Source organism: Saccopteryx bilineata, chromosome 4 (assembly GCF_036850765.1).
Source record: "Saccopteryx bilineata isolate mSacBil1 chromosome 4, mSacBil1_pri_phased_curated, whole genome shotgun sequence".
Lineage (NCBI taxonomy): Eukaryota > Metazoa > Chordata > Mammalia > Chiroptera > Emballonuridae > Saccopteryx > Saccopteryx bilineata.
The window spans coordinates 80,483,671-80,504,557 of record NC_089493.1 but is presented as its reverse complement, the minus strand read 5'-3'; the positions used below and the strand labels follow the sequence as shown (position 1 = coordinate 80,504,557).

The window sequence follows — 20,887 nt, the reverse complement described above, 5'->3', positions numbered from 1 at the left end:
GCTGACCACCAATGAGAGGTGCCCCTTCCGGAAGTGCAGTGGGGGCCAGATAAACGGCCTTAGGGGGCTGCATGCGGCCCGCGGGCCATAGTTTGGGGACCCCTGATCTAGGGTATGAGTTCCAGAACCTTACAATCAACAGCTGCTAATTCCATAAAAATGGTTAGAGAAGCAGTGATCTGGACTACAGAAGTATGTATCTCAAATAGTATGCACACTCTTGGATGAGTAAAGTTTAGGTTTATGAGAGAGTCATACTAGCCAATTTTATACTCCAGGATAATAGCTTTTGAGTTTTTTGTTTGTTTCTTTGCTTACTTTGTAGAGCAGAACTTACATTGGAATTATACAGTATAAAAACTGGGTCCACAGTTAAGATGAAAAATCAAAACCAGAAATTCAGCCTGAAGGAAGAGGGTGAAGAGTGGCAAGGCTATTTTAATAGTTTAAATATAGGCCTTGGCCAGTTGGTTCAGTGGTAGAGTGTTGGCCCGGTGTGTGATGCCCTGGGTTCAATTCCCAGTCGGCACACAGGAGAAGCAACCATCTGCTTCTTCCTTTTCCCCCTCTTGCTTCTCTCTCTCTTTTCCTCCTGCAGCCATGGCTTGATAGGTTTGAGTGCATCGGCCCAGAGCACTGAGGATGGCTCCGTGGAACCTCTGCCTCAGGCATTAAAAATAGCTCAGTTGCAAGCATGGCCCCAGACGGGCAGAGCATCAGGCCCAGATGGGGGTTGCTAGGTGGATCCCAGTCGGGACACATGCGGGAGTCTGTCTCTATCTCCCCTTCTCTCACTTGGAAAAGAAGAAAAAAAAAGTTTAAAAACCAACCAACTTGGCCCTGGCTGGTGGTTCAGTAGACCAAACGCTGGCCTAGTATATGGACATCTGGGTTTGATTCCCAGTCAGGGCACACACACGAGGTAACCATGTGCTTCTCTTTTCCTCCTCCTCTTCTTTTTCCCCTCCTGTAAGCAGTGGGCTTGATTGGTTCAAGTGTGGCCCCTGGCACTGAGGATAGCTCAGTTGGTCTGAGCATCAGCCTCAAGCACTAAAACTACTTTGGTTGATTCAAGCATTGGCCCCAGATGGGTTTTCTGGATGGATCCTGGTTGGCGTGCATGTGGGAGTCTGTCTCACTTTCTCCCCTCCTCTCACTTAAAAAAAAAACAAAAACCCCAACATTTTCCAGTTATAAATTTCCACCTATTTTCCAATTTTCATTTTGCTGATATCTTTCCAAGTCCAGGATTGAAACTGGGAGGTTTGCAAGGCATAGTTCTTAGTGAAATGTTTTTTTAATGTTTTGATAAGCTTCTTTGGCAGGAGCCCTGTATCAAGATATATGCAGAATCATAGAATGTCATCTTGTAAATACGTAAGCAGCAAATGCAGGAGGTCCCAAAGGGGGGCAAATAAGTCCATTTCTACTTAAACCCTGCTTTCCAAGTCAGCTCTATCCAAGACAGCCTCCGGCCAAGTGGCCTTCCTGAACCGGGAGATGAAGAACAACCAGTCTCCCCCTCCCCTCAAATGGAAATGCAGTACCTTCAGTGCCACGTAAGCTAATCTCTGTCTCTTGCTTCATTAACTTCCTAAGCTATAATATTTTCAGGGGCTGCCTCCTCTAGCATAAATCAGCGCGTCCTTCCTGAGGACATGTATATTCCTGCTCTAGCTCTAGGAAGCGTAACTGCTCCAAGCGCTACAGTATTTTCTGTAAGATGAATTCCCAGGGTCTTAGTTGAAGACCACTGCAGAATTATTTTCTTGGCTAATGAGAAAACAGCTCCTATAATTCCTTCCTTAATGGCACAGTTCTTCCTCAAGTTTTTATAGCATGTGCCAAGAAAATTACTTTGTCTTAACTCAAGACAAAGGTTGAGGCTTCAAAGGAAATCAAGTTTCTGTGCATCACAGATGGGTGAGAAATCATATAATTAAGGTATCTCATGAAATGTTGCCTTACTTACAACCAAGCCCTGATCTGAAAGGTAAGAATTTGTGTATGTACGTACAAATTATCCAGACATGTTTAAAACTTTTTCCTGTCCTCATAACCACGGGGTAATCACTCCCATTTTCTAGTTTAGAACATGCTGTGTGAAGAAACCCTACAAATAAATATGGGAGGAGGGGCTGAGTAGGATGTTAAAAAGGAGTCCTTCAGTCAAATGATAAAAGCTTTCTCCTATTTGCTGACTGACACATCTTTATACACTATTATAGTCTTCTTCAAGCTACTGTGTATTGTTCTTTAGGGAAATAGCAGCATCGCACATCTAGCTCTTCAGAAAACAACACTCTAAAGTACAGTAGGAGAGCGTGTGTGTGAATATGTTTGGGAGTGGGGCTGTTCTTCAGAGTGGTTGGTTATAAGGCTTGAAATGGACAAGGAATTTTTATGTCCATAAATACAATTACAATTTAAGGCAGTTCACTTTTTATTAGCTCTATAAAGTACTGGGAATATGAGAAGTACAAATGTTTTGACATATTGCTTTCAAACATCTAGACTTCCTCTTATCAGCCTCTTGGTACACACATCATTTTAGGAGAATGAGAAGTAAACAAACCACACAACCATGAAGCCTGAAGGCTAATTTCTATGGAAGCACTTGGCTTCAGATGTTTCCCAGAAAAAGTGCCTTTTTCTGCATCAACTTAAACTTCAAAGACCAAGTATGCTTTGAAGAGTTGGATACATACAAAATCTAAATTCTTTCTGAATAGTCAATGTAAATCAAATGAAGATGACAGTGGCAAGGACATCAAATTCATGTAACAAAGGCCCAGCAGAAAGGACTTAATGGGACTCAATACTATCATCTTTCTTTAGACCCTCTGCCAGATTCTTATCTTTGATAATAAAGTAAGGATGTAAGCTGATGTAAATAATGGTAGAAAGATATCATAAAGGAGGATTCAAAAGGCTCTACTTTCTTTGTATAGTACTATGACAATAGTAAACTTGCTGCGATGAGTGGAGGAAACAAAATAACACAGAAAGGTCAGAAATGTCAGCCTCTTAGTCTGGTGTTTTTTCACCTTCCGGGCTAACTGTAAGTTGCCCCTTAAAGCAAAAGGAAACAAGATGAAAAGACAGATACTTGATTTTTGCTCAACCCAGAGTCTGGCCACATCTCTATTCTGCCTCCCTTCCCTTCATGTACTTCTTTGAGGTTGCAAGAGAGCTTCTGACTAGCACTGATCAGTAAGGACTAGAAAGAAGAAGATGTAAGCAAATGACTGCAGTGTGCCAAGGGCAGCCTTTGCGGCAATACTGTCAACAATCACCACAGTGCCCTCTTTTGATAAACAGGGTATAGGAAGAATCCAACAGCTGCTCAAAGCCGAAACCGCAATAGAAATTACCCTCATCCTATAAATAAGGCGAGACTGCTAAATGGCAAGTCCTGCGCAACAGTAACTTTTCAGAGGGAACATACTAGTGAACCACAATTCAGGCAGCACTACTGAAGAAACTGAGAAAACGCCAGACTAAGAAGTTTCTTGATGCCAGTGTGTTGTTTCCTTTTGTTATTTGGAGACTATACTGAGGTGATAAGGCCAGATCAAATCTCTCTACCAGCTTGACCTGTGGTGTGATACAGTGGATAAAGCACTGACCTGGAATGCTGAAGTTGCCAGTTCAAATCCTTGGGCTTGCCCGGTCAAGGCACAGACAGGAAGCAAAGACTACGAGTAAATGCTTCTTGATTCTCCCCACCTCTTTCTCACTCTCCCCAAAAATCAATAAATAAAATGTAAAAAAAAAATTTTCCTGCCAATTTGGTCCCCTCCTCTGAGAAAGCCTCAAAAACCTCAATGCAGGTGACAAATGGCTCCCTTTCCTTCTTGAACATTCCACTGTCCCTGACCCTGCTGTCGTGTGATAATCTACCTGACTGATGCTTGATTAGACACCCTGACTAAATGAGAGGAACTACAGAGGAGAAAGCAGGTCAGGGTAGAAAAACCACTCCTCCCTACTGTACAACGATACTTAAACCAACCCAGTTCAAAGTGAGAAGTGCTGTCTGGGGAAGCCAGGACTGTGGCATGGCTGTCCTTTCTAAATACTAAAGATTTATATGTTTCTCAAGGATCAAACACGCTAAAACAGTTGTTTAAGAAATGAATCCCTTGAAAACTGGTTTATTTCTTCAAATAACATCTGTTTTGTCTCCTCCCTCCTGTGGCACTTACTCGTGGACAGGCCACACATAAAAAAGATGGCAGATCAGTGAGCAGGCAGCAACGAAGTGAGGAGGTAGCTGATCTCCGCTGATGGATGACCTGATCTGAGTAGCCACTCACTGCTTCACAGTGGCTGCTGAATACCAGAGACTATAAAACAAAAAGTCAAATTAGTGCCATTGATAATTATATTTAATGTAATCAAAATGGGGAAAATGTCACATAGTAAACATCCGACTTAAAAATATTCTTACAAAAACAACAACAAAACCCAAACAATTCTTCCTAGTGAATATTATTCCTTTTTTTGGTGAATATTATTAATTCTAATAAAACGATTTAGAACCAAATGTATAATATAGACAAAGTCCATACTGGTCTTTGAAACCACATTTCAAAATGTGGTTTTATTAATGGACCCTAAGGAAGTATCATTTCTAATTCTACCTTTTTCTGGAAGAGACACTGTTAAATAAATGCTAATAGCAAAACCTTTATTAGACAAAACACTATGTATGTATGTAGGGGAAAGTTTGGTTCATTTTTATACCATGGATACAAATTCATATCTTGAGTTAAAAAATAAAGAGGACTAACAATATTTCCTTCTAAATTTTTCTTTGAGGGAAATCTGTTTAGCATCACGTGTGTAGACTAACATAATGCGGTGTAGTTCTAGCAAGGTTAGCTAGTTTATTTATTGGGTGACATCAGTACAAGTGGCCAGAAAGAGGAAACAATATCTCCTTAGTTCCCTCTACCTGACCACCACTTTAACGATAAATTCTTCATTTACATTACTGTATCAAAAATACATTTTCATAGACTTCATAGCTCATGTTAAAACTTCAGTTTACAGCCATTCCTATGAAAGATTTAAAGTATGGAATATTCACATACAAAGAATTTGTCAGTGTTACTAATAGTGCTCTACATTGCAGGGGAAGTTCTTCCTTCAGTGTTAGATGTTATATTGTTGGATCTTCATTCTTGATAACTTTACTTGTGTTTTACTGGTTTCTTAAATAAGGCAGATTGATAACTTAAACAACCATATAGATGACATTAATATACAATGTAGTCAAATTTATGCACTGTTGTAGTTAAGATGAACAGTAACTCACATCCTTTGCTAAAGAACAATAGTTACAATCCAGTACCAAATCTCTTCAAGGCTTCTCTCTTCGGTACATATCTTCTCCTAAAGTGAGTTCTTCAGGATCATAGTTTGAGAAAAGTCACCTCAAATTGTGTATCCTAATCTGCTTCCATGGAACAGTCAGCATCTTCTAAATACTGGTCATGAAGAAAATGGAAAGGCTTTAACTGTTTCCAGTAGAGTTGGGCTGTCTCCAGTGGTTTCTAATCAAACCATAGGCAAGTCTTCACACTTTAGTACAATGGTGGGTCCATGTAGCTTTGATGTGTTTGACCTTTGTCTATAGATGTTGAGGTTCTTGTTATTACCCATGAAAGAGTTTTAAGCTTCTGATAGTTTTTCAACATTATCTGTGTATTCATCTTTATGTTGGCTAGCATCTACACTGAAGTCCACCCATCTTTCTACATGTTTATGTCCATTATCGCCTGAGTGTCTAGTGTGAGGATAATTATGAAGATTATTAGACTGAGTGTCATCTAATTCTTTGAATACTGAATAGCAAGGAATATTACATAAAAACCTTATTAATTATGTACAGATAAAAGTAAAAAAATGTAGCCAACTTTCATTTTCTGAAAGTGCAATTTTGATTAGCAGCAGCAGCTCCTCTTGCCCCTCCCTAGAGGGGGAGAGAAGAGATGACAAAAGTCTAGCAACCCCTGCTCGTGCCATCCAACTCCAGTCCTAGTAGCACAGGGCTGCTAGTTAGCATGTCCACTGCCACCCAGCTGGCTGAGGTAGCAGCAGTAGCTGACCTAAGGACTTCTGAATTCTTTAATAATTTCCAAAGAAAAATAACTAAACAATGACTCTGTCAGGGATCTCTTAAAGTTACCCTCACATTAAGTATTCTCAGAAGGCAAAAACCAATAGAAACCTGTTTTTTACTTTACTCATATAGTATAAAATAAAGGTAAAAGATGAAAGAACAAATATTTCCTTTAATTAATTTTCTCAACAAACACAGTTATTAATAAAAAGGGATACAATTTTCACTGTAGGAAGTTCTTTTAACACAGTATGTCATTGGGGATACCTTTTTGGAGAAAGTCCAACAGCTCTATTTCCAGAGGTGGTCATTCCTAAATTAGGACATGTTCACTTGTCCCGTACGAGCTAGGTTAAGACAGTGGTCTCACTGGAAGTCACTAAGTCAGGGTGATTCATACTCTTCTAGTCCAGATTTAAAAACAAAATAATTCAGGCCTGCCTTCCTTGGGGCATGCTCACTCGAATCTCCTTTTCAAGTGAATTTTCTTTCTCCTAAACTCTAAAGGTCCCCACAAAACTTGCAACCAGGGAGTACTGGGCAGCGGCAGCTCGTCTCAATCTAACCCCCTGAACCTGTGTCTAAGGCCGATTTTCCTATGACTTTCCAGTGACTGACAGCACCCGTTTCGGCTCACTTCTTTTCCCCACCGTTTCCAGGGAGCCAAAGCAGCCCCGCGGAGGCTCTTCTGCTGCTGCTTCTTTCCAAGGCCCTTCCTTGCTTTACTGTTTCCAGCATTAACAAACATACCCTCAAAAAACATAAAATAATAATTCACTAGCTAAAAACATTCAACATTCATAGCCTTAGCTTTAGAGAAACCCAACAACCCCCAGCGAATTTTACTCAACATATATTTTTCTAGATTATTTTCTTTTAACATTGGTTCCATCAAACCTTTCTTAGTATAGTTAATCCTTGGTTCTACACTACCCACCTTCCCTTCACATAAATGACATGAACTGCTAGACAAAGAAAAATCCAACATGTCACAAAGAACATAAAGGACACTGTAAACACCATTATGTAGGGTGCTTAAGGGGACAAGACAGAAAAAAAGATTCATTACTACCCTGGTCAGTTGGCTCAGTAGTATAGCGTCGGCCCAGCATGTGGAAATCATGGGTTCGATTCCCGGTCAGGGCACACAAGAGAGGCACCCATCTGCTTCTCTACCCTTCCCCCTCTCCTTCTTCTCTGTCTCTCTCTTCCCTTCCTGCAGCCAAAGCTCCAATGGAGCAAAGTTGGCCTGGGCGCTTAGGACAGCTCTATGGCCTCCACCTCAGGCGCTAGAATGGCTCCAGCTGCAACAGAGCAATGCCCCAGATGGGCAGAGCATCACCCCCTGGTGGGCATGCCAGGTGGTTCCCCGTTGAACACATGTGGGAGTCTGTCTGTCTGCCTCCCCGCTTCTAACTTCAAAAAAAATACCAAAAATAAAAATAAAAAAAGTAATTAAAAAAAACCTGATTCATTTCATTACTCCTTTAATCTATTTTGTCCTAAAACTAATTAGGAAAAAAGAAACAATGTCACACTATAAGAGATGTGACTTGGTTAAAATGTGGTCACAGGTGTTGCTATTTGTTGTCCCTTCCTTATGTTCTTGAACGTCTTGGTATACTGTACACACCAGTAGCAGTATGCATCTTGCTGTCAGCACCACCATATGTACATAGCAGTGAAGTCAAGCTTTTTTTGTAGGATCTTTGGCCTCATGTAAAAGCCTTAAATGAAAATAAATAGGACAGAATGATAGGCCCACAGCCGTGCAATTCTTGCCAGATTACAGCATAAAAAACAGATACAGATCTGTTTCCTCATCAGATACAGACTTACCCATTTAAGAAGGGTCCACACTTTGCTCTCCATGTCTTGTTTAAAATCAAAAAGAATACTATGTTAACATTAGGTCTTTGCTATTTAGAAATAGATTATTTTTCTTCTTAAATGACACATCAAATTTTGATGTAGAGAAAAGGTCTCACTTTAAATGAAAGGGCGTAATGTCGTAATGTTTATAGATCAACTGCTACACTATATCAATTTTTATTTTCACAGATATTCTAAGTGACCAAACAAAGCAGGGAAAATAAGAAAAACCCTGAACACAATGGGTTCCCAGAGCTTTCTACAAAGGGTGTTGGGAGGTCTCATGATCTAAGGAAATGATGACAGATAGACACTATAGTTGCAAATTAACATTTAGCAAAAGTTTCTGAAAACTTCCTGTTTGGAGGATTCTTTATCACTAGTCAGTCAAAGCTCTGTAAGCATTTAATAGAGAACAGTGTTAAGAACTTAAACACATTCCACTTTTTCAAAAAAGTTATTTTTAGATCCTTTTGTGTATTTTAAATAGCAAAATCTGAAATGCCCCCAATTTCATGAGCAAGTTGGCTTACTAGAGTTGTAGAGTATATAAGCTTCCAACACATATGACACCTAAGTAGGCCATTACCATGACAGACCCCCACTTGAACCCCAACTGGGATCCACCCGGAAACCCTGTCTGGGGCCAATGCTCGTATTGAGATATTTGTAGCACCCAAGGCTGATGCACTCGAACCAACCAAGGCATCCTCACTCAGTTCTGGGGCCATGCTCGAACCAATAGAGCCACTGGCTGTGAGAGGGGAAGAGGGAGAAAACGGGGAGAGGGAGGGGAAGATAAGCAGATGGTCATTTCTCCTGTGTGCCCTGAACAGAAATTGAACCCAGGACGTCCATACACCAGGCTGACGCTCTCTATCCACTGAGCCACTGGCCAGGCCAGGGCCATGACAACAGTTTCATTGGGACTAAGGAGATAGAATCAGTGCTGGTATCTGTTTGTCAATTACCATTCTTTTTTATTAATTTTTTCTTCTTTTCCAAGTGAGAGGAGGGGAGATAGTGAGACAGACTCCCACATACACCCTGACCAGGATCAACCTGGCAACCCCTGTCTGGGGCTGATGCTCTGCCTATCTGTGATCATGCTAACAACCACGCTATTTTCAGCACCTGAAGTGGAGGCTCCAGGGAGCCATCCTTAGTGCCCCAGGCCGATGCACTCAAACTAATTGAGCCATGGCTGTGGGAGGAGAAGAGAGAGAAAAAGAGAAGAAGGGGAAGGGTGGAGAAGCAGATGGACACTTCTCCTGTGTACCCTAACTGGGAATCAAACCCAGGACATACACATACTGGCTGACACTTTGCCACTGAGCCAACGGGCCAGGGTTGTCATTCTTTTTTCTTTTTTAAGTGAAAAGAAGGGGGATAGTGAGACAGATTCCTGCATGTGCCTCAACCAGGATCCACCCAGCAAGCCCTGTCTGGGGCCAATGCTTGAACTAATTGAGCCACTGGCTGTGATAAGGAAAGAGAGAAAGAAAGGGGAGAGAAACAGATGACAGATGGTCACTTCTCATGTCTGCCCTGACCAGGGATCGAACTAACCTGGGACATCCACATGCCAAGCCGATGCTTTATCCACTAATCCCTTGGTCAGCAAACTGTGGCTTGTGAGCCACATGTGGCTCTTTGGCCCTTGAGTGTGGCTCTTCCACAAAATACCACGTGCGGGTGCTACCTTGGTAAGGTATAAGTTTAAACTTAAACTACCTCTATATAGTTTAAGTTTAAAAAATTTGGCTCTCAAAAGAAATTTCAATCGTTGTCCTATTGATATTTGGCTCTGTTGACTAATGAGTTTGCCAAACACTGCACTAACCTAATCAGCCAGGGCCCAATTATCATTCTTAATGTAAAATTTATCCAGTTATAGTATAAAATCTGTTCTTCCCTCCCAAAAGATGGCCAAATGGTATATTTCCTACAGATTCTGGTCTTTGTCTTTATTCTTCTCAAAATAAGATTAAAAATAAAAAGGATTCATATGTGTAAGACTTGCATTCTTTTTTTTTTTTTTTTTTGTATTTTTCTGAAGTGAGAAGTGGGGAGGCAAAGAGACAGACTCTCGCATGTGCCAGACCAGGATCCACCTGGCAAGCCCACTAGGAGGGCAATGCTTTGCCCATCTGGGGCGTTGCTCCGTTGCAACTGGAGCCATTCTAGTGCCTGAAGTGGAAGCCATAGAGCCATCCTCAGCGCCCGGGGCCAACTTTGCTCCAATGGAGCTTTGGCTGCGGGAGGGGAAGAGAGAGATAGAGAGAAAGTAGAGGGGGAAGGGTGGAGAAGCAGATGGGCATTTCTCCTGTGTTCCCTGGCCGGGAATCGAACTCAGGACTTCCACACGCCAGACCAACGCTCTACCACTGAGCAAACCGCCAGGGCCAAGACTTGCGTTCTTTATTCCCTGCAAAACTGTACAAGAAAAGAGTTCTGGCCAAAGGCCACAATGGGGAGGGAGGTGTGTGAGAATAAATTTATGAAAGTTTTGAACTAAATAAATACTATTCCTTCTTGAAATTCTCATCAACAAAGCAGGGTGGAGCACAATGAAATTATGTAGAACATAGCATCACAAGAGAAGAAAATACTAGATAATCATACTTATCAAGTAAGAGACTTTTAAAAGCCCTAAACTTTGTTCAAAACAACCCAAACGGTTATCTAATTTATGTCCTTAGCCTAGTTCTTAGTTCCTTGATGAAGACTAGTACTTCCTTAAACTCTGTGACATCAAATTCAAATTTAATATTCACTGCTGGGTGAGAACAAGGGTTTTATAGCAATATTTGGGGCAAGGGGGTGGGGGAGAGCAGGAAGAGGAGAGGTTCTCACTGTCCAGATTCATTACATCCATTAGGGGAAGGAAGACGTCAGGATTGCGTTAGACTGCTGAATATGATCTCAAGTAGTATCTGACCTGAGATAGTTTACCAAAAACAAGACAACGCATAGCTAAGTCAACACTCACTATCTGTCTTCAGAGGAAAAAGAACAAAGTCTTCACTTTGTTTTGATGATAGGAAGCTGTATTTAGGAGAGAGGCTGGTGAAACAATGCCTACTAATTATAAAACAAATGAAGGCACCAAAAGGAAGAGAATGAAGGATTTTCTGTCTTAAGAGGATAATGCTGAGTATGGAGAAATTAATTCAAAGCTAATTTGGTAGAGCTAAAAGAATTTTATTCAAAATTATTACTTGAATAATACCAGAGAAAGATCCCTGACACTTGCTTCTGATTTTAGCATTTCTCCTGTCTCTTTTTCCAGGTCTATCTGCTTGACAATAACCTCAAATTTTACTTTAAAGACTGATCTTGAACACGGAATCTGGATTCAACTCACATGTTCTTCCATCAAAACTATGAAACATAATTTGTGTTTATTTTGCATATTAACACAAGGGCACTCCACTTCCTTGTACCACAAAAGAAAGCAAAACAGAGAATGGAAAAACAGCATCTCTTCAGCATTATATTTATGAATAATAAAAGTTATATAATCAGAACTAAACTGGTTTTATCCAATTAAAATGCAAAATACCGAATAGAACAGAGCTTGCTAGGAAAAGTTTTGCTCCCCTGGAGTTAGACCTTATGAACAATGAATTCCCGTTGAAGATGAAAGCCAGGCACTGTACTGTATTTAATGTAAAAACAGCTGACATTTGCTCTGGTTAACAAAACTGTACACAGATGGGTGACCTGGAGAGCAGAGAGACATACCAACATCTTTTCCAGTTTAAGAACTTTCATGATGTCACAGTCAGAACTTGTCTATAGCTAAGCCAAAATTTCAGGACAGCGAATACCAAAACAATTTTTAAAATGAAGTAACTAATATAAATGTATCAGTCCAGCAGTAGGGTCCTTTTGAGATATGTCCACAAATATTTTGAAACCTCTCTCTTCAAAAGGTAGAGCCTACACCCCTCCCCCCCCTGGGCTGAGAGTAAGACTTAATGACTCGCAAAAACTAGCTTATAAGACACTGGCTCCTCCTTGCTCTCTCTTTCCCTTGAGTCCCTCACTCTGGGGGAAGCCAGCTGCCATGTCATGAGGACACTCAAGCAGCTTCATGAAAAAGTCCACACAGCAAGGAACTGAAGCCTCCAGTCAACAGCCAACACCAACTTGCCAGGCATGAAAATTAGCTACCCTAGAAGCAGATCCTATGGCTCTGGTCAATCTCACAGATACCTGTAACCCTAGCTGATATCTTGACTTTATAAGAGCTTAGAACCACCTACCTGATCTGGTCCCAAGTTCCTGACCAACAGAAACTGTGAGATATTAAATGTTTATTGTTTTAAGCTGCTAGGTTTTAGGGTAATTTGGTACGTAGGTATAGATTACTACAGGGGCTAACATTCACAATTAATTCTTTTTGCAATTACTCTTGAGATTTCTATACATTAACTTCTCCTGCTGATATTCCTCAGTGCCAAGAAAAATGCATCTAGTTCTCAGCTCAAATGCAGGACAAAAATAACTGATATATATATTTAAAATATCAAGAAATGACTAAACAAGCTACGCATATTTCCCAACCCATAAGGAAAAGTTAGAACTCTTCACAAATTCTATTTTAAATACTGAGTAAGAAGATACTTTTAATTTTAGGCTGCAGGACATTCCCTGAGATGAAAAGTATACCACCAAGTTGTAAAGGAAAAAGCATCAATAATACAATAAACCAACACTCACTAAGTCATTCAGCAAACATTTATGTAACTTATAGGTACAAGGTGCCTAAAATAAGCAGACCACAAAGTCAAGAAAGACTATAAAAAATGCTAAAACATCTATCTCTGACTCTGTCTCTGAGGAAAAAAAAGAAAAGCTCAAACATCTATATTGCATTCTCACTTGTGGGAGAAAATGGAATGAAGAATAAAAAAGACAACTGCTAACAGTGCCCTTTTCTTCATGTTAATTAAGCTTAGTTTGCCTCTCTGGACATTATAAAACATTTGCTATGTTAGAGAAGTATCTTTTTGTTAATTATAGAGCTCTTACTAATATTCGCTAGATTTTTCTACCACATAAATTGGGTAATTAAACACTACTTTAGCATCTCTGTCAATTGACTTTTTTATGTTCAAGTTCCCTCTTGCTGCCTTCTTCCTTTTCAGTTTTCAAATCTGAGTTTCCTCCCTCTTACAAACTCAACTTTGACTTAAACTCAACTATCCTTCCTGAAATACCTTCCGATTCTTTTTCTTCTTCTTTTTTTTTAGAGAGAGAGAGAGACAGGAAGGAAGAGAGATGAGAAGCATCAACTCAAAGCTGCATCACCTTAGCTATTCATTGATTGCTTCCCATATGTGCCTTGACCAGAGAGCTCTAGGGGAGCCAGTGACCCCTCCTTGCTCAAGCCAGCAACCTTGGGCTTCAAGCTAGCAACCTTTGAGGTCAAGCCAGTGACCATGGTGTAATATTGATGGTCCCATGCTCAAGCAGGAGAAGCTGTGCTCAACTTGGTAACCTTGGGGTTTCGAACTGGGGACCTCAGTGTCCCAGGCTAATGTGCTATCCACTGCACCGCCACCGGTCAGGCTTCCTATTCTTCTTCTTTTTAAAGATTTATTTATTCATTTTAGAGAGAGAGAGAGAGAGGAGAGAGAGAGAGAGAGAGAAGGGGTGGAGGGAGGAGCAGGAAACATCAACTCGTAGTTGCTTCTAGTATGTGCTTTGATCAGCAAACCCAGGGTTTCGAACTGGCAACATCAGCATTCCAGGTTGTGCTTTATACATTGCACCACCACAGGTCAGGCCCTATTTTTCTTTTTGTCATACTTCACTATCTACTCTCTACACTTTCAAGTCAGTATTTCTCCCTGTGAATCCCTGTACCTGGGCCTTTGTTTTTTTTCTGCACTCCTACCATCAAAGAGCTCCTAATCTCATGCCAAAGTATTATCTTTAAAGTTGACATAGAATTTACCACTCCTTCTTGATCCATTCTTGAACTCTAGGTTTTAGTAGTGATTCCTCCACCACCAGTGCTCATCCATATCCAACTTAATTGGAGTCCCTTGACACTTTTTTTTTTTTTTAGAGAGAGACAGACAGAAAGGGAGAGAGATGAGAAGCATCAACTTATAGTTGTGGCATCTCAGTTGTTCATTGATTGCTTTCTCATACGTGTCTTGACTGGGGGGCTCCAGTGACCTCTTGCTCAAGCCAGTGACCTTGACTTCCACACGCCATGCTGATGCTCTACCACTGAGCCAACCGGCCAGGACTAGCAGCACTATTTTGTAGTATCAAAAACTAGAAGTAACTAAAATATTTGCCTACAGTAACTTTTGGGGAGGGTACTTGAGAGGAACAGTGAATGGAAATGGGCACAAAGGAGCCTCTAGAGTAGAGTTCTGAAAGTGTTTTGTGAAGTCATTAAGCTGTATTTATACTTATGACTTATGTAATTCTGTGTGTGTGTATGTGTGTGGTGTGTGTGTGTGTGTGTGGTGTGTGTGTGTGTGTGTGTAAGACAGAGACAGATAGGGACAAATAGACCAGAAGGGAGAGAGGTGAGAAGCATCAATTCCTTGTTGTGGCTCCTTAGTTGTTCATTGATTGCTTTCTCATATGTGCCTTGATGGGTGGGAAGAGCTACAGCAGAGTGAGTGACCCCTTGTTCAAGCCAGTGACCTTGGGCTCAAGCAAGAGACCATGGGATCATATCTATGATCCCACGCTCAAGCCAGTGACACTGTGCTTAAGCAAGCTGGTGAGCCTGCGCTCAAGCCAGATAATCCCACGTTCAAGCTGGCGACCTCAGGGTTTTGAACCTGGGTCGTCTGCGTCCCAGTCTGATGCTCTATCCACTGCGCCACTGCCTGGTCAGGCCTTATGCACTTTCTTATATGCATGTTAATATCTCAAGGACAGCCCAGGCAACAAGAAAAAAGGCTTAACAATTTTAATATATTATACCTACTCCTCCTCGTCTCTCTACTTGACCTGTTATTTACTAAAGTAAAACAAATGGTCATCTTTTCAGAATCAAGTTATGGTTATTGGAACCATGAGTTCAAATAGTTATTAATTAGGCCCTGGCCGGTTGGCTCAGTGGTAGAGAGTTGGCCTGGCGTGCAGGAGTCCCGGGTTCGATTCCCAGCCAGGGCACACAGGAGAAGCGCCCATCTGCTTCTCCACCCCTCCCCCTCTCCTTCCTCTCTGTCTCTCTCTTCCCCTCCCACAGCCAAGGCTTCATTGGAACAAAGTTTGCCCAGATGCTGAGGATGGCTCTATGGCCTCTTCCTCAGGCGCTAGAATGGCTCTGATTGCGGCAGAGCGATGCCCCAAGATGTCAGAGCATAGCCCCCTAGTGGGCGTGCCGGGTGGATCCCGGTCGGGCGCATGCGCGAGTCTGTCTGCCTGCCTCCGCGTTTCCAACTTCAGAAAAATACAAAACAAAAACAAAAACCAAATAGTTACTAATTAATTTTGTCAGAAAAAAAAATTTAAACTGCTCCAGTAACTTAGGGTACTTGGTTATCATCTCCAAGTTTCTCACCCCCTCAAGCTTTAAAGATAGACCCCACATTTATACATTGACCCTTTCCTAATCTTTCAAGACGTTTCTTGTTTTCTGAGTTTCTAGCTCACCTTATGAATTATAGCAAATACTTCTCAAGTCATATTTTCAGGATACTTGCTGAAAATAGTAAGCATAAGTTTGTTTTTTGTGAAAAAAATTTTTCTCTCTGATGTCACAGTAGTAGGACTCCTATTTAAGCAAAGGGGTCTTTCATAGGATTTATAAATTGTACAAACAATGGCTAACGTATTTTTGTAGACCTCAACGACAGCAAACAAGTCATTTCAGGACTGAAAGGCACAAAGCACATGCGTCATAAATTTACCCCACACAAAGCAACAAACAAAAAGAACTCAAGATCTTGTATTTAAAACCAAGCAACAAATTAAAACATTAGCAAAACAGATAAGTATTACATTTAAGTCTCAGCACTGCTGTCAATATTTGATGAATTAATTTTTAATAGACTAATTTTTATTAATTTTTTTTAAAAAAATTAAAAACTTGGCCCTGGCCAGTTGGCTCAGCAGTAGTTCATCAGCCTGGCATGTGGAAGTCCCAGGTTCGATTCCCAGCCAGGGCACACAAGAGAAGTGAACATCTGTGTCTCCATCCCTCCCCCTTCTCTCTCTCTCTTTCCCCTTCTCCCAGAGCCATGGATCAAAAGGTTTAAGCAAGTTGGCTCCAGGTGCTGAGGATGGCTCCATGGCCTCATCTCAGGTGCTAAAATAGCTCAGTTGCCAAGCAATAGAGCAGTGGCCTCAGATGGGCAGAGTATTTATTGCCTTGTAGAAGGGCTTGCCAGGTGGCTCCCAGTTGGGGTACATGTGGGTGTTTATCTGTCTGCCTCCCTGCCTTTCACTTAATAAAAAAAATAAAAATTGCCTGACCTGTGGTGGCGCAGTGGATAAAGCGTCAACCTGGAAATGCTGAGGTTACCGGTTCGAAACCCTGGGCTTGCCTGGTCAAGGCACATATGGGAGTTGATGCTTCCAGCTCCTCCCCTACTTCTCTCTCTCTCTCTGTCTCTCCCTCCCTCTCCTCTCTAAAATGAATAAATAAATAAAAAAAATTTAAAAAAAATAAAAATAAAAAAAAATAAAAATTAAAAACCTATAAAATTAGACTATGCAATTTAGAAGTGTCGTTTTGATGTGTGAATGTATGCTAAAATATCATGCATCTTAAATTTTAACTTTTATACTCTTAACTAATAAATTTTGGAAATTTGTTCTAAAGGATTAGGTGTTCAAAATGTCCTTATCTACTCTTCTTTGAAAAGCAAACAAAACCAATGTTCTTGAATAAGAAATTGGGCCCTGGCCGGTTGGCTCAGCGGTAGAGCGTTGGCCTAGCGTGCGGAGGACCCGGGTTCGATTCCCGGCCAGGGCACACAGGAGAAGCGCCCATTTGCTTCTCTACCCCTCCGCCGCGCCTTCCTCTCTCTCTCTTCCCCTCCCGCAGCCAAGGCTCCATTGGAGCAGAGATGGCCCGGGCGCTGGGGATGGCTCTGTGGCCTCTGCCTCAGGCGCTAGAGTGGCTCTGGTCGCAACATGGCAACGCCCAGGATGGGCAGAGCATTGCCCCCTGGTGGGCAGAGCGTTGCCCCATGGTGGGCATGCCGGGTGGATCCCGGTCGGGCGCATGCGGGAGTCTGTCTGACTGTCTCTCCCTGTTTCCAGCTTCAGAAAAATGCAAAAAAAAAAAAAAAAGAAGAATAAGAAATTGAATGTTCCTTGAATTAGAAAACTTCAGTTCAAAAGAAACCAGTATAAGAAACAGCACAGTAATGGTAATAGATATTTCTAACAAGGCCATTCTTGGGGGAAATAGTTCCTATAATAAACTACTTTGTTCAAATGTAAATCAGTTGGTACTTTAAAAGTTACTTATTTTTATTTATACAATCTTGGAATATCAGGGATATAATAGATATATACTAGAATATATTGACACAGATGAGCTTGACCAGAGGTGGCACAGTGGATAGAGCGTTGACCTAGGATGATGAAGTCCCAGGTTCAATACCCTTAGGTCCCTGGCCTGAATGAGAGCTCATCTGGCTTGAGTGCAGGCTTGCCAGTTTGAGCGCTAGGTTAATGGCTTGAGCCCAAAGGTCGCTGACTTAAGCAAGGGGTCACTGGCTCAGCTAACATCCTCTGGTCAAGGCACGTACGAGAAGCAATCAATGAACAACTAAAGTGACGTTATTATGAGTTGATGCTTCTCATCTTTTTCTGGGAGAAAGAAAAGAAAAGACAAAGGCAGACCTTGATCACTTGCTACATGTCAGGGTAACTGGAATGAAATATGCATACTGCTTTCTGAGCAACTTCTAGTCTTCTTTCACATTCAGAAAGTGAGACTCATCTGTAAGGTTCAAAATGTCAGTTTCTTTCTTTTCCCGCTATTACAAGAATGATCCAGAATCTTCTACATAGTGACCCCCATTGCAGGCTTTACGGTACTTGCTGCAGTACTATTAAAATTAGGTGGTTATGGAATATTATGAATTACAATACTTAATCCACTAACAAATGACATAGCATATCCCTTCAAAATACTATCTCTATGGGGTATAATTAAAACAAGTTCAATCTATTTATGTCAAACAGATCTAAAATCACTCAATGTGTACTCGTCAGTGAGTCATATGGCTCTAGTAATTGTAGCAATCCTTATCCAATCTCCATAAAGCAACTGCCCTAATAACTGCACATGGCCTAACTTCCTCAGTACTATTCTGTCTAGCTAACTACAACTACAAATGAATCCACAGCTGAACCATAATTTTAGCATGAGGTTTATAAACAATTTTACCCCTTATAGCCTCCTGATGACTCCTAGCAAGTCTTACTAACCTAGCCCTACCATCCACCATAAACTTAATTGGAGAACTATTTGTAGTAATAGCAACATTTTCTTGATCAAACCTGTGCATTATTCTCATAGGACTTAATATCATCATTATTACCACACTATACTCCCTCTACATACTAATTATGACCCAGCGAGGCAAACATACACACCATATCAATTAAACCAAACTTTACACGAGAAAACACACTCATGGCTATTCATATGATTCTTCTCCTATCAATCAATCAAAAAATGATTTTGGGAACTTTATATTGTAAATATAGTTTAACAAAAACACTAAATTGTGAATTTAGCAATAGAGTCTAAAACCTCCTATTTACTGAAGGAGTATGCAAGAACTGCTAACTTATGCAACCATATCTAAAAATGCAGCTTTTTCAAACTTTTAAAGGATAGAAGTTATCCATTGGGCTTAGGAACAAAAAATTGGTACAACTCCAAATAAAAGTAATAAATCTATTTGTCAATCATACTCTCATTACTCATATTAATCATACCAATCATAGCAACAGCATTTAATCTAGACAAACAACCTGCTTATCCAAACTATGTCAAAACTATCTATCTCTTACTCTTTTATGGCAAGCCTTATTCCAACATGCTCTTTATCAACTCCGGTCAAGAAACAGTAATCTCAAATTGACACTGAATTACAATTCAAACTAAAATTATCCCTCAGCTTCAAATTTGATTACTTTTCAATACCTTTTATGCCTATAGGACTATTTGTTACATGGTCCACTATAGAGTTCCATATGATATATACACTCAGACCCCAACATCAACTGATTCTTTAAGTATTGACTGATATTCTGTCTGTGACCCCCTCAAGCTGGTGACCCCACACTCAAATTGGTGAGCCTGTGCTCAAGCCGGTGATCTCAGGGTTTCGAACCCGGGTCCTCAGTGTCCCAGGCCAATACTCTATCCACTGCGCCATTGTTTGGTCAGGCAATATCCTTTTTTTTTTTTTTTTTTGTATTTTTTTTTTCTGAAGCTGGAAACGGGGAGAGACAGTCAGACAGACTCCTGCATGCGCCCGACTGGGATCCACCCAGCACACCCACCAGGGGCGACGCTCTGCCCACCAGGGGGCGATGCTCTGCCCCTCTGGGGCGTCACTCTGCCGTGACCAGTGCCACTCTAGCGCCTGGGGCAGAGGCCAAGGAGCCATCCCCAGCGCCCGGGCCATCTTTGCTCCAATGGAGCCTTGGCTGCAGGAGGGGAAGAGAGAGATAGGAAGGAGGGGGGGGGGTGGAGAAGCAAATGGGCGCTTCTCCTATGTGCCCTGGCTGGAAATCGAACCTGGGTCCCCCGCACGCCAGGCCGACGCTCTACCGCTGAGCCAGCCGGCCAGGGCCTGGTCAGGCAATATTCTTAATTACAATATTAATCTTAGTTACTGCTAGTAATCTGTTCCAACTCTTCATCAGTTGAGAAGGGGTAGGAATCATATCTTTTCTGCTCATTGGCTGATCATACGGCCACGCAGATATAAACACCAATGCCCTCCAAGCAATTTTATATAATCGCATTAGAGACAATGGCTTTATTATATCTATAGCATGATTTATAACTAATGTTAACACATGAGAACTTCAACAAATCTTCCTATTAAAACCTAAATAATACCTATTTTCCACTAATAGCTCTGTTCCTCACTACCACTGGAACATGGGCCCAATTTGGACTGCACTCATGCCCTCCTTCTGCCATAGAAGGCCCAACCCCTGTCTCTGCCCTATTCCACTCAAGCACTATAGTCCTAGCAGGTGTTATACTCTTAATCCAATTCCACCCCACAACAGAAAACAAACTGGCGCAAACCATAATCCTATGTCTAAGGGAAATTACCACCCTGTTCACAGCAATCTGCACACTCACCCAAAATGACATAAAAATCGTCACCTTCTCCACCTCTAGTCAATTAGGCCTGATAATAGTAACTATTGGAATTAACCAACCCCACCTTGCATTCCTCCACATCTGTACATACACATTCTTTAAAGCAGTATTATCTAGGTCAATTATTCACAGCTTAAGCGACAAACAGGATATGTGAAAAATGGGAGGATTATTAAAACTCTACCCTTTACCACTACTGCACTAATTACTGGAAGCCTCACCCTGACAGGAATCCATTTCTGACAGGCTTTTATTCCAAAGAACTAATTATCGAAGCCAACAACACATCATATACCAACACCCGAGCCCTACTCATCACCCTCATAGCAACCTCCCTCACAGCCATCTATAGCACCCGAATTATCTTTTCCACATTACTAGGACAGCCACGATTTCCCACCCTAATCCTAATCAATGAAAACAACCCCCTTCTAATAAACTCCATTAAACATCTTTTAATCAGAAGTATTTTCACAGGTTTCCTAATCTCAAACAACATTCCCCCAACCAACATCCCACAAATAACCATG

General features: G+C 41.3%; 1 protein-coding gene across 7 annotated transcripts in view; it reads right to left on the bottom strand.

Moving 5' to 3' along the window:
- Positions 1-20,887, bottom strand: part of INO80 (INO80 complex ATPase subunit) — a 168,468-nt gene that overhangs the window by 45,921 nt on the left and 101,660 nt on the right. For all 7 annotated transcript variants that reach the window (XM_066277063.1, XM_066277062.1, XM_066277069.1 and 4 more), the window contains one exon: positions 4,209-4,349. In XM_066277063.1, the coding sequence (XP_066133160.1) occupies positions 4,209-4,349 (141 nt within the window). The remainder of the gene's footprint in view (positions 1-4,208; positions 4,350-20,887) is intronic.